Source organism: Panthera tigris, chromosome E1 (assembly GCF_018350195.1).
Source record: "Panthera tigris isolate Pti1 chromosome E1, P.tigris_Pti1_mat1.1, whole genome shotgun sequence".
NCBI classification, from domain to species: Eukaryota; Metazoa; Chordata; class Mammalia; order Carnivora; family Felidae; genus Panthera; species Panthera tigris.
In genome coordinates, this window is record NC_056673.1 from 40,600,449 (window position 1) to 40,613,069 (window position 12,621).

The window sequence follows — 12,621 nt, forward strand, 5'->3', positions numbered from 1 at the left end:
AACAAAAATCTCATCAACGTTTTCTTACGTGTTAAAACGCTAGCGTTTGGGATTTATTGGGTTACAGAAAATGTATCATTAATGTTAACCTCCCTTGTTTCTTTTCACTGGTTTTAATATGGTTATTTAAAAAGTCGCACTTACGTGCGTGGTGCACGTTTGGTTTCCAAGGGACAGCGCGGCTCTAGGACCTCTCTCTACCAGTCTGCGTGGCCAGCTCTGGGCTCTGTGCGTGGGACCGTGGGCCCGGCACACAAAGGGGGCACACTTCCCTCCCAAGGACAAGGTCTGTCGACCAAATACTCACCAAACTGCCCTCCTGCTGAGGGTTCAGCACCTTCACCATTATTTCCAAACTGCATCAATGAATCTAAAGTGCGGGGGGACATCGGCAGGTCAATGGTATTGCTGCAGGTCGTTCTGTAGGAAATGGGGAGCAGCAGGAGGGGAAAGGGCCGGGTTGACAAGACACAATGGAGAAAAAAAAAAAAAAGAACAAAACACACACACACAAGCCATCAAACTCTGGTCTCCAACAGAAAAATAAAAGCTCAAGCTTTTTAAACACACAGGGTCACTCTGAGTACTACGCGTAGCCCAGGGCATTCCAGCCCCTCTCAGGGTAGCTCTCACCCAGTGTCCTACTCCCGGGATAACTGAGGACACCAGAAATGAAGGCCAAATTTAGAAGGGAAGCCACTTACGGTGTCACACAGATAAACTTGGTCTTCAGGTATGGGGCAGCACCTGGGAAGAAGAAAACTGGGGCTTACTAAGGTGACCCCACTGTGAGTAGAGGGCAGGTGGAAGCCGGCCGCCTCATCAGGGGAGACTTGCCCCTCCCTCCATCCTTGAGCGGAGATCGTTTTGAACCTGTCTCCCCTCAGGGCTGCCCCCTCCACCACTATGTACTAGCTGATGTTCTAGGTGCTTGCAGCTGGGTAGTTCAGTTCTTGCTGCTACGCTTTCCAGAGCTGCAGAGACTTCTGAGCACACACCCTTGTCCCACCTGAGCCCAGACCAATGCCACCTTTGTGTGTTCATTCTTTCCCTAGATGATGTGAACGTTTAACTGCCTGTGTGTGGTCTGAGGATCGTATTCTGGCCTGGTCGACTCTCTTAGGTAACTTCTCTGCATGCAGGAACGCAGCCTATGCAGTCTGGGCTCCAACACCCCCGTCCTGCTGGGACACCAAAGTCACCAAGTCTTGAACAGAATATGCAGATTGCTAATGCATTTCCAAAGCCCAGGGTCACACCTTCCATTCCTGTGGCACTGATCTGCCTCTACCACATTTTTAGGTGAGTGTAGGAGTAACCCCCCAGTTGGGTAACTACACCGCACAAAAAGCGGCCGCTTTATAAAGGGAGGCTGGCTGGTATTGCAGCACCGTCGACTCTGGGCTGGAAAACAGGAGGCCAAGGCCTCGTTATGTCTTGGGCAGCTAGGAGACCTGGAGCGAAGCACTTTCTACACCAAGAGGGAGGCGGAAGAGGGAGGCATCCATCTCCGTCATTTGTAATTCTTGTTCCATACTTAGAAATGTGAGGACCGGAATAAATGAATTTTAGGTGCTCAATGTTTACACCAAGAGGTCCAGGAGACTTGGAATACTGGCACGACATCTGGGAGAGTCAGGTGAACAAATCACTTGGGGGGCATGGGGCCCGGTGGGTGGGCCGAGAGAAGCACAGTTAAAAAGTCTGAGGTTTATAGACAGACCAAGGGATCAGAAAGTATGGTGACAATCTGAGAAAAGGCATTGCCAGGGGTCACTGGACTGCCAACCAAGGTTATTTTTGGCCAAGAAATAGATTCATACGGTGCAGAATCCAAAGATGTACCCAGGCAGGGTTCTGGTGTCTTCTAAATCCACTGTGGCGCAGACCTGAGGGGAGCTGACATCTCAGACAGAAAAGGATTTAGTTCCCCAGTGATCAAGGTAGCTGAGAAAACTAGCTTCAGCCTCAGATTCAGCAAGAGCAGAAGCCAAGGAGAAACAGGACTAAACGCCGAGCTCTGGCTGTGTACAAGGTTGTACATATACTTCATCCAATTTGTAAGGTAAGGGGGTTGTCATTTCTAAAAAGGGACTCTCTCCCTCAAGCCATCAGGAAATACTGTGTGGGGTCTGGTGGAGAAGTAAGGAGGAAGGAAGGGTCCTGGGAAGATCATCTATCCCTGGGGACAAAAATATTTTCATGATGGAAAATGGGAGGAAACAGGCACAGATCCACGTCCCCGAGGACTCCCACTTTAATGCAGGGGCTCCACTGGCACACCGCCCCTCCCCCCCCCCCCCCATCGCCTCGCTCCTGCCACCCCAAGCCCCTCAGTGCCCACTGCATACACCTGCCTCCCTGGGAGGCTGGCAAAGCACTCAAGTCACTAGTTCCTCTCTCTTGTGCCGGGGTGGGGTGGGGGTGGGGGGGTCTTGCCCCTGAGAAAACACTAGTGACTCCAAGCAGGAAAGGACCTTGCTTCCTGGTCACACAGGATGGGTGATGATAACAGAGGACACAGCCTCAATTGGGAACTTGGATCTTGAAAACAAAATGAGCCAAAGGGACCAGCACTTGGACCTAAATGTCCTCAGCAGAAGGAACAAAGAGTAGAGTGTCAGGGCTGATAAACAGATCTCCCAACTGAAGCCCAGCTGGAAAGAAAGATAAGTAGCAGACAGGAAGTGAGAGTTAGCTCTTCTACAGTATGAATAAAACCCAACACCAGAACAAAGGGAAGAGGAAAGTCAATTGCCAAGTAACTCAAGTTCCTTCTTCCAAGTCCCAGTCTTCCCCATCCAAGAAATTCCTCGCACGGGATCTCTGTGAACAGGTGGGAATGTGCGTGTGAGCTCTTTGCACAAAGACAATTTTTCCAAAAGCACCTGGGGTGGAAGCTACCCTCAAAGGACCACTTCAAAGAGCTCTCCAACTAAGGGAAGTTAAATAAAAACAAAGAATGGCAAATCACAGACTCCCCAACAGGATCTGGACAGAGAAGAACGCAGAGAGCCAAATCAGCAAGTGCCAAAGGCACAGACCAGAGGGGCTGCTTCTCCTTGCGGACGACTAATGGTTACAAGCTTACTATGAAACATTTGCTATACGACTTACATAGACACCTGTGCTCTTGCACATTAAACAACCGCTTTATTTCAATAGCTGCATGTTCTCAATCCCATTTCCGCACCCTCCCACCGTTTACAGGCTCCTCTTCAATCACCACGCCCCCCACCCCTCCCCGCTCTGCTCGTAAACCTCGTTCCAGTGCTGCTAACACTCATTTCCTCCAGAAAGCCTTTCTCCATCCCGCTCGACACTGCTCACATTGTTCAGCGATGGGGAAAAGGAAACATGCTAGACTCAAGTCTGAGTCGCAAACCTTCCAGTGTAAGAAGCGGTGTGCTGGCAGGGCATCCTGTTACTTAAGAATTCTGTCCTCGCGCTCTCTCGGCAGTATTTTAGATGTTTGGGGTGAGTTGAGTGTGTGTGTCTATTTCCCCGTTTAGCCTGCTGGGTTCTCTGTAGGACAGAGACAAGTGACTTTGATGCCCCTCCTCTCTCCAACCCTAACAGCCACGACCAAAAAGCACTCACTACTGAGTGCTTATTTCCCATAAGAGGAATAAAGGTCACCAGGCTCTTTGGGCAGTGACCTACCTATCCCCCAAGAATCCTGCAGTTTCCCACTTTTTCCCAGAAAAAGTGCCCAACGCAGAAAATCAACAACTACCTGGGTCAGCTTCAGGGTGCTCCTGGCTTTCTGGTCGACAATACTTTCCAAACGCCTCCTCCTTAGGAATGTCCGGGTAGAGATAAACCAGCGGAGACACGAGGATGTTGGTAGCATCCATGATCTTATAGCCCATGATGATTTCAGCAAACGACATGTTGTTCAGCTGCTGCTTGGTATATGGTTCCACGGACTGGATCTGGGTCTTGCCTGTCATCGGATATGGGAAGGGAGGATAATGGCCAGGTAATCTTAGAGAAAACTACCTGATTTATTGTTCCTTGAAAGGGAATGGCTTATGCCAACCTAGTTCTTGAGCCTCGAATATCCTGCCCAGTCACCTGGCACTATAAAAATGTTCAGCTGGCTTCTGGAGAGGTTACCCAGTTGGGTCGTCAGCAATATACCCGAATAACTACTTGCATGAGATAGATTAACAGGGTAAATTAGAAAGGAGATGAAGAATGAGATTTAAATCGGAAACTTGTAGGCAAATATTAGCTCCTGAAGAAAGCAAAACAAAATTGCCAAACAATCCTCCTGCTGAAAGAATTTGGAAGAAAAGAAGTCACTGAAAAATGTTTTTACAAGTCCAAGGCAGGGGAGTGCGAAGCCATCTTTGCCCACTAGGGGGCAATAGGTACTTGAAACTAGTAGTGGCCACAGGGGAAGCAGCAACTGCCACCAGGTGGGGCGGGTGAGAGTCAAACTTACCGCTGATGTCCTTCTCCACCCAAGTGAAGGTGACACCTCCTTCTTTGCTGCTTTCACTGAATCTTAGCAGGAAGGTGCCTGGGGGCTTGGTGCTCAAGATGGCCCGCTCCCGCTCCTTACTGATAAAACCCATTATGTACCTGGAGCCAAAGAACAGCAACAAGATCTGGGCTGATGGGGTCCCGCCCCTGGCCTGCTGAGAGCAGGTGACGTGTTACCCATGTGCACTCTGCCGGACACAAGAGCTTCAACCTACCCTTCATTCCAAAGAGCCAGGATGTACTTTTTCACAAGATCAATGATATTGTCTAGCCAGACCCAGAAGGAGAAGCCTTTGCCGGCCATGTTTTCCTAAAGAGAAGAATAACGAGAAAGCCAAGTCTACTATCCCAGCCTTTTCCTTCTTAGGGACACAGTGCCACCAAAATCCCCAGACCCATCTACCCTCAAGTAGGGCCTACGGGCCGCTAGACCATGAGTCTACAGCCTTCAGGCCCAGTGCCGTCCCCGACAACCTCACGGGTGGGCGTCCCTCCCGCTCCCACTGGGCAGCGACAAGGATTTAACAAGATGGCTTACTTTGCAAAATTTAGCCCACGTAATCTGACACCCTGAATAGTTCACACCAGGTCCTGCAAGAAAAAGAATAAAGCAGTGTAACTTCCAGCTTCAAATCAAGGATTTTATTTCTCAAGACAGAACATACATTCATGCACATCTGTCCCACAGTGGGCCAAGTCACCATCGGTTTTCGTGTCTTTAAAGGTTCCCACCGTTGTGTCCATGTATGTGTGCACACACAGGTACACACACGTACACAGATGTACAAAATCCCATCGTGTGATCACCTGCGTTGTTGTTTAGACTAGCAGAGGTGGTGGATGACGTATCGAGGGTCCGTCCCCCCACCCCCCCACTCTTCCTAGCCTCATGTGGTGGCAGCTGGTGCTCAGGGACCAGCAGCACACAGTAATAAACTGACAGTGTTAGAGGGTCACATTTGGCGGTGGCACAGGATAAGGCTACTTACAGTCCAGGTAGCATGTAAAATAAAACAGTCCACTAAATTTTTTTTTCCCAGAGGAAAAAATAAAAACAAGCCTACAGTTTATTGAAGAAATGGACATGGACGTCAAGCTTTGGCCTCTGTCTTCTAACATGCACTTAAAAAATAGCTTCCTGGGGCGCCTGGGCGGCTTAGTCGGTTGAGCGTCCGACTTCAGCTCAGGTCATGATCTCACTGCTCATGAGTTCAAGCCCCGTGTCGGGCTCTATGCTGACAGCTCAGAGCCTGGAGCCTGCCTCAGATTCTGTCTCCGTTTGTCTGCTCCTCCCCTGCTCGTGTTCTGTCTCTGTCTCTCTCACAAATATGAAAAATAACTTAAAATAACTTAAAAATAACTTAAAAAAATTTTTTTTGATTTAAATAGCTTCCTAAGGTTAGCCAAAGTAGTGCTCTGGAAGGGTGAGGGGCCCAGCCACCGAGAGAAAAGAAATCTGCCTCCCACCTCAGAAATGATCACCGGGAGGCAAGCTTCCCGTGCATCTCTATCTCTCCTCCACCCCACCTCCCCAACTGCTGGAGCACATGTTTTCAGGCCCCAGGACAGTGTCTGGCTCAGCAAATTTTCCTGAATGAATAGCCCCACAGGCCAGACTCCTTCTCTGAGGAGGGCAGCAGGGAAAAGGGGGAAAATGCTGACCTAAGAGCTTCTCTGCCAGCGTCGTCAACTGCTCGATGCTCAGGCCTCGCTTTGTGGTGGAGGAGAACTGCCAGCTCAGCACCTCAGCCACTTGATCCCAGGTTCCAATCGGGGGCTTGGTGAAAAAGTTCACGTTCTGTTGAAACGACACATTTGCTCATTTATTTTTTTTTTAATTTTTTTTTTTTAACGTTTATTTATTTTTGAGACAGAGAGAGACAGAGCATGAACGGGGGAGGGTCAGGGAGAGAGAGGGAGACACAGAATCTGAAACAGGCTCCAGGCTCTGAGCTGTCAGCACAGAGCCCGACGCGGGGCTCGAACTCACGGACCGTAAGATCATGACCCGAGCCGAAGTCGGACGCCCAACCGACTGAGCCACCCAGGCGCCCCAACACATTTGCTCGTTTAGATGGAGACGGTGGTGCTTGGTGCCCCACGCTAGGACCGCGACAATGGCTTCCGAAGGATGGGCGCTTACCTTGGGGTTGTTGGTCAGCATGTTATACCACAGGATAGACGCCCAGGCATTAGGCATCTGACAGATGTTGGAGATCACCACAACCGGCAAGGAGTGGGTCTGTGGAGAGAGTGGGGAATAAGCTGGGGAGGCAGAGGGCCCTCACAGCTTCAAACGTCTCTTCAGTCAGACCTGCAGGTTTCGAATAAAAGAATGTGCCTTAAATCACACCTACTGCCAGCCCTTAGGGAGGAACTCGGCTGAGTCAGCTCAACGCCCAGAGTGGAGAGAATGCCAAGTGCGGGTCACAGGACACAACCAGGAACTTAAAAGATCTGACGTGCTCAAAGCTGGACTCGCAGTCCACCGACTCCCCGTTTATAAAACCTGGGAGGCACTCTCCGAGAATTGAAGCTGCATCTGCCCGTTAAACAGACAGGTCTCAGTAGGCAAAGACTAGGATTCTTGCTTTTCCGGGTATAGCTTTAATTTAAAGATGAAGAAAGTTGATAGAAGAGAATGCAAATGCCATGATTTCCTGTACACTAAAAACAGTGGCTGTCTAAAAAGCCTGTTTTGCCCAAACTTTATAGAGTCCATTATCATTTCTATGCACAGATTAATAATATATTAATTAATTACAATTTCAGTACTTTCATATACTGAAAGCTGAGTATACAGTTGACCCTTGAACAGCATGGGTTTGAACTGCATGGGTCCGCTTATACATGGATGATTTTTCTTGTTCTAGAGTACAGTCCTATAAACGTATTTTCTCTTACAATTTTCTTAGCAATGATATCTTTTCTCTAGCTTACTTTATTGCAAGAACACAATATATAAAGCATATACATCATTCTACCTTCTGCAGAAAAAATCCAACTAGAAGTTCTTGTCCTGAATCACCCCTGCATGCAGCCCTGTCCCAACTCTGTGGCAAAACTCACCTCAAGGTCAATCTTGAGGCCCTGGTGATACACCTCAGTCTCAAAGGTGATCAGGTGCAGCTCCTCGGTGACAATCAGGGAGGCCTACAACGAGAAGGGCACCCTCTTCCTCAGAGAGAATGGCCTTGGATACTAACAGCCATAGCTGAGGAGAGTGAATGCCACAGCCTCATTGCACCAAGAAGGGTGATCCACCGGGAGGCCATGGACACAGCAGGGACACAACACTGAGAACACGCCCTCTTCAGTGCTACGATCTTCAACCTCATCTTTTACTGGTTTTATTACAATACTATAGACCCAACAGGTTATTTACCAAATGGGTAAGGTGCACAGAAAATCAAAACAATGAACATCTGTACCCACTACCCAGTTTAAGGAAAAGATCATCACCACGGAGATGCTCAGGATGCCCTTCCCCATGCCCTTCCCTGGTCCCTCCTCCCTCAGATGTAACCGTTATTTTGTCTTTTGGGTTTATCGCTTCCCAGTTTTCCTTTAGGGTTTTACTGTATTTATCTCTCTAAATACTGTATGCAGTGTTCAGTTTTAGAGGTCTGTGAACCTTACACAAACCGTACCCTATATATTCTTTAGGACTCGCTTTTTGCATCCATGGGGTTGTATGAATTTGCTGTTGTTCATTTTCACAGCTCTAGAGCATTCCATCATATGACTCTACCACGAATCCTTTATCTACTCTAGCAACGATGGTATCTGGGTTATATTTAGGGTTTACAATCAGGCTGCTGTGACATTTTGCACATGTCCCCTGGTGCACATGTGCAAAGATTTCTCTATTGTTAAATCCTGGGAGTGGCACTGCTGGTTTGTAGAGTACGTTCATTTTTTTATTATGTCCAGTTGTTTTCTGAAGTGACAATTTATACTGCCACCAGCAATATGGCAACCTTATTTTCGGTAAGACTTCTCAATGAATTCTCAGAGACACAATTTCAATTCGTTTTTCAAACACTATCTTTTTCCTAACTATAGAAATAACATATGTTCAGTTTAAAATGCAAATATCACAGGGCGCCTGGGTGGCTCAGTCGCTTAAGCATCCCGACTCTTGATTTTGACTCAGGTCATGATCTCACAGTTCGTGAATTCGAGCTCTGTGTCGGGCTCTGTGCTGACAGTGCAGAGCCTGCTTGGCATTCTCTCTCTCCCTTAAAATAAATAAACTTAAAAAAAATAATAAATCAACTTTAGAATGCAAATATTACAGAGACAGCATAATCTTAGATACTAACAGCAAAATAAATACATAAGCATTGTTTGGTATACATTCCTCGAGAATGTTGTTGTTTTTTTTAAGTTTATTTATTGGGGCAACCGGTGGCTTAGTGGGTTAAGCATCTGACTTCGGCTCAGGTCATGATCTCATAGTTCATGAGTTTGAGCCCCAAGTTGAATTCTGTGTTGACAGCTCAGAGCCTGGAGCCCACTTCAGATTCTGTCTCCCTCTCTCTCTCCCTGTCCCTCCCTCACTTGCGCGCGTACACACGCGTGAGCTCTCGCTCAAAAAGAAACATTAAAAAATAAATAAAATAAAGTGTATTTCTTTATTTTGGGGGGGGGAAGAGGAGTTACACTTGTGAGTGGGGGAGAGGCGGAGAGAGAGAGACCAAGAATCCCAGGCAGGCTCTGTGCCAACGTGGGACTTGAACGCACGAACTGTGAGATCATTACCTGAGCCAAAATCAAGAGTCAGAAGCTTAACTGACAGAGCCAACCAGGCACCCCACCTCCCCACCTGGAGAATTTTGTATTGCATATGTGAATAGAACAAAAACAGTATAGTACACTTTTTAAACAAATATGCTAATATTCTACTCGAATTATTTTGCATCTTGCTTGTTCTTTCTTTTTTTTTTTAAGTACACTCTATGCCCAACATGGGGCTTGAACTCACAACCTTGAGATCAAGAGTCACACACTTTACCGACTGAGCCAGCCAGGCACCCCGCATCTTGCTTTTCTAAACAAATGTGCCACATACATTTTTCTATGTTGTTGTATATAGACTCCTTCACTCTTTACAGTGAAGCATCATAAATGCACTTTTTCTCGCTCAAGGCCTGCTACATTTTAGAGAAGAGGAAAGAATGGGCAGGGCACAAATACCAGAAAAAGAAGACTATCACAATCTTTTTAAATGATTAAAAACTAGTTTTGGTCACATTTGCCTATTTTATTTAAGTTTATTCTTGACACTGAGAATCCCGTAATCTGAATCAAATGGAGGAAGAGAATAATAGAAATAAGGGGAACAGGTTTTATTCTTTTTCTTAAATTTTTAATTCAGATTTATTACAACCTTCTATCCCACCTCATGAGAAAATCAGGACACCAAAAATGAAGCCAGGCAGTCTCAGCTGGCAGGAGTTGGAAGGGGAATTTGGAAAGCCCCAGGCAAGGTGGAAGCTTCTTTTCCACTAAATGGGTGTGGGTAAGTCAGCCAGGGACTTTCCACCCCTCCCTAAAGATGAGCCAACTCCCAGGACAATCAAGAAAATGCTCCAAGCCAGAGAACTCCACGGCAGAGTGACTTCTGACCATGTCATTTTTGACACATGGTGACTTTTCCAAATGACTACAGCTTAACCACAGGTTGGAGTCTCTAATTCAGGCCAATAAGAAGGCTCGTTTTCCCTCCCCATTAAAGAAAACCCTCCCAGTTGGTTTCGTCCCCCAAAAAACTTACATCACAATTGGCTCGGCCCCCGTTACCACATCTTTGCTCTCTCAGGGTCTGTAGGAAAAGCAGAGAGCACCTGGGTCACGTGAGGCTCCCCCCCACCCCCACCCCCCCCTCCCTCCGCCAGGTGCCCTTGGAGAAGGGGACCCAGGCTTCTCCATGTACCAGATGTTTGAATTCTGCAGAGAGGCTGCCGTTGTTGGACTCTTCCATGTTCATCACTTTCGTGTTTGTGCCCAGAATGTTAAATTTCCGGGATCTGAATCACAGGAGAAAAACCAACCACACAGGTGATGGAGCAGCCAGAGGACAAAGTCAGATTAAACAGATCAAAAGGAAGCCTTTAGGCTGAACTCACCCTCTGAGAGCCGCAACATCCCCGGAGTCTCTGTTAAGAATATAAACTGGTGTTAATAAGACTGGCCCCGTCTCTTCGAAAAGTCTACTCTATCCGTAATGTACTCTGCTGGAAAAAAACCACTGTTCTCCTGGGAATTTCTGTAAACGATTCAATTACATTTTGTACGTGAAATACGACAACCCTGTACAAGCCTGCCCAATATCAATTTCCCCCTCCCAATAGACCCTTGCATCTGCTCAGGTATCCTTCCAGTCCCCGCCTCCAGGGGATCCTGATTGTTCATTAAGTACATCAGAACATAGCACTCCAAGGTGTGGTGGTCCCAGGGCGAGGACATGACCTACGCTGTCTCAGACTGGGAAGGAATTACAACATGGGCTGGATTTATTTTCCATAGCTTCAACTGAACACGAGCAAGGAAGCATATGACCTTACTTATACTGCAACTCAGAAGGGAACCTCACAAAGCCAGTGATACTTATGATGGCGGGGAAGGCACACGGAAGATTCTGGGTCCAGGATGACATAAGTGAGTCACTGATCTCACTGTCAGGAACTTGCCCTAACTCTGCATTTCCAGTTATACTGGGCTGCAAATTTCCTTATTATTTAAGTCACACTGGGTTTTCTGTAAAGGTTTACTACTCCCTGTAACTCAAATCGTCCCATTTCATATTAGCTGGAAACAATCTTCCTAGCCTGTCCGGTCTTTCAGCTCTATGTGTTTGAACATACAGCTTTTTTTTTTTTTTTTTTTAAATATTGAGCCTTTTTTTTTTTTTAACGTTTATTTATTTTTGAGACAGAGACAGAGCATGAACGGGGGAGGGGCAGAGAGAGAGGGAGACACAGAATCGGAAGCAGGCTCCAGGCTCTGAGCCATCAGCCCAGAGCCCGACGCGGGGCTCGAACTCACGAACCGTGAGATCGTGACCTGAGCTGAAGTCGGACGCTTAACCGACTGAGCCACCCAGGCACCCCAAACATACAGCTTTTTATATAGTCACATTTCTCAGTCTTTTCCTTTCTTATTATTTTATTACTTTTTAAAGTGTTTTTGTTTTTTTTTTTGAGAAAGAGCGAGAGTGAGAGCGAGTAAGCGGGGAAGAGGGGCAAAGGGGTAGAGAGAGAGAGAGAATACCAAGCAGGCTCCACACTCAGTGAAAAGCCCAACGTGAGACTTGATCCCATGACCATGAGTTGGACGTTCAACTGACTGAGGCACCCAGGTGCCCCTATTATTTTAGTACTCTTTTAAAAGTGCTTCTCCATTGCTACATATTCATGAATATAGCCACTATTTATTAAATAGAGTATTTCGTGTCGGTTTACAGATTAAAATTGGTCAAATTTTAAACCATTCAGAAGATATCTTTCCATATATCACAGGTTAAAAAGAATTTTTTATTAATGTTTATTTACTTTTTGAGACATACACACACACACACACACACACACACACACACACACACACACACACAGCATGAGCAGAGGAGGAGCAGAGAGAGAGAGGGAGACACAGAATCTGAAGCAGGCTTCAGACTCTGCGCTGAGCTGTCAGCAGAGTCCAACGCGGGGCTCGAACTCAGGAGTGGTGAGATCATGACCTGAGCCGAAGTTGGACACTCAACCGACTGAGACACCCAGGCGCCCCCCCATACATCACAGTTTATAACTTAAGAGTCCATGTTACCAGGAAATTCTCTCTCATGTTTAACCTATATAGCCTTTTTTTTTTAAACTTTTTTTTGCGTCACAGCTTTCACATGTAATTGATGAATAATAAAGTACACTATTGAAAATGTATTTGGATAAGATTTGACACACACCTATATATACTACACACACCTATGAAATCATCAGCCCAAACAAGGTGATGAACATACCCAACATCCCCAAAGTTTCCCCAAGCCCATTTGTAATCCATTTCCCAATCCCACACTCCACCCCACCTTTGTCCCCAGGCAATCACTGGTCTGCTTTCAGTCACTATAGG

At 46.8% G+C, this 12,621-nt stretch overlaps 1 protein-coding gene and 1 non-coding gene across 6 annotated transcripts in view; both read right to left on the reverse strand.

The window, feature by feature from the left end:
* STAT3 (signal transducer and activator of transcription 3) overlaps positions 1-12,621 on the reverse strand; it is a 68,579-nt gene that overhangs the window by 2,511 nt on the left and 53,447 nt on the right. For 2 of the 5 annotated variants that reach the window (XM_007087662.3, XM_042965390.1), the window contains 12 exons: positions 10,623-10,652; positions 10,430-10,523; positions 10,271-10,318; positions 7,561-7,644; positions 6,635-6,733; positions 6,154-6,289; positions 5,030-5,082; positions 4,707-4,801; positions 4,451-4,590; positions 3,734-3,946; positions 705-747; positions 308-420 (listed from right to left, as the gene is read on the reverse strand). In XM_007087662.3, coding sequence (XP_007087724.1) covers positions 308-420; positions 705-747; positions 3,734-3,946; positions 4,451-4,590; positions 4,707-4,801; positions 5,030-5,082; positions 6,154-6,289; positions 6,635-6,733; positions 7,561-7,644; positions 10,271-10,318; positions 10,430-10,523; positions 10,623-10,652 — 1,148 coding nt within the window. The remainder of the gene's footprint in view (positions 1-307; positions 421-704; positions 748-3,733; positions 3,947-4,450; positions 4,591-4,706; positions 4,802-5,029; positions 5,083-6,153; positions 6,290-6,634; positions 6,734-7,560; positions 7,645-10,270; positions 10,319-10,429; positions 10,524-10,622; positions 10,653-12,621) is intronic. The other 3 variants (XM_007087665.3, XM_007087663.3, XM_007087664.3) reach the window with 3 other exon arrangements.
* On the reverse strand, positions 9,454-9,526 carry TRNAK-CUU. The gene has a single exon. It is a non-coding gene; the product is annotated as a tRNA-Lys (tRNA).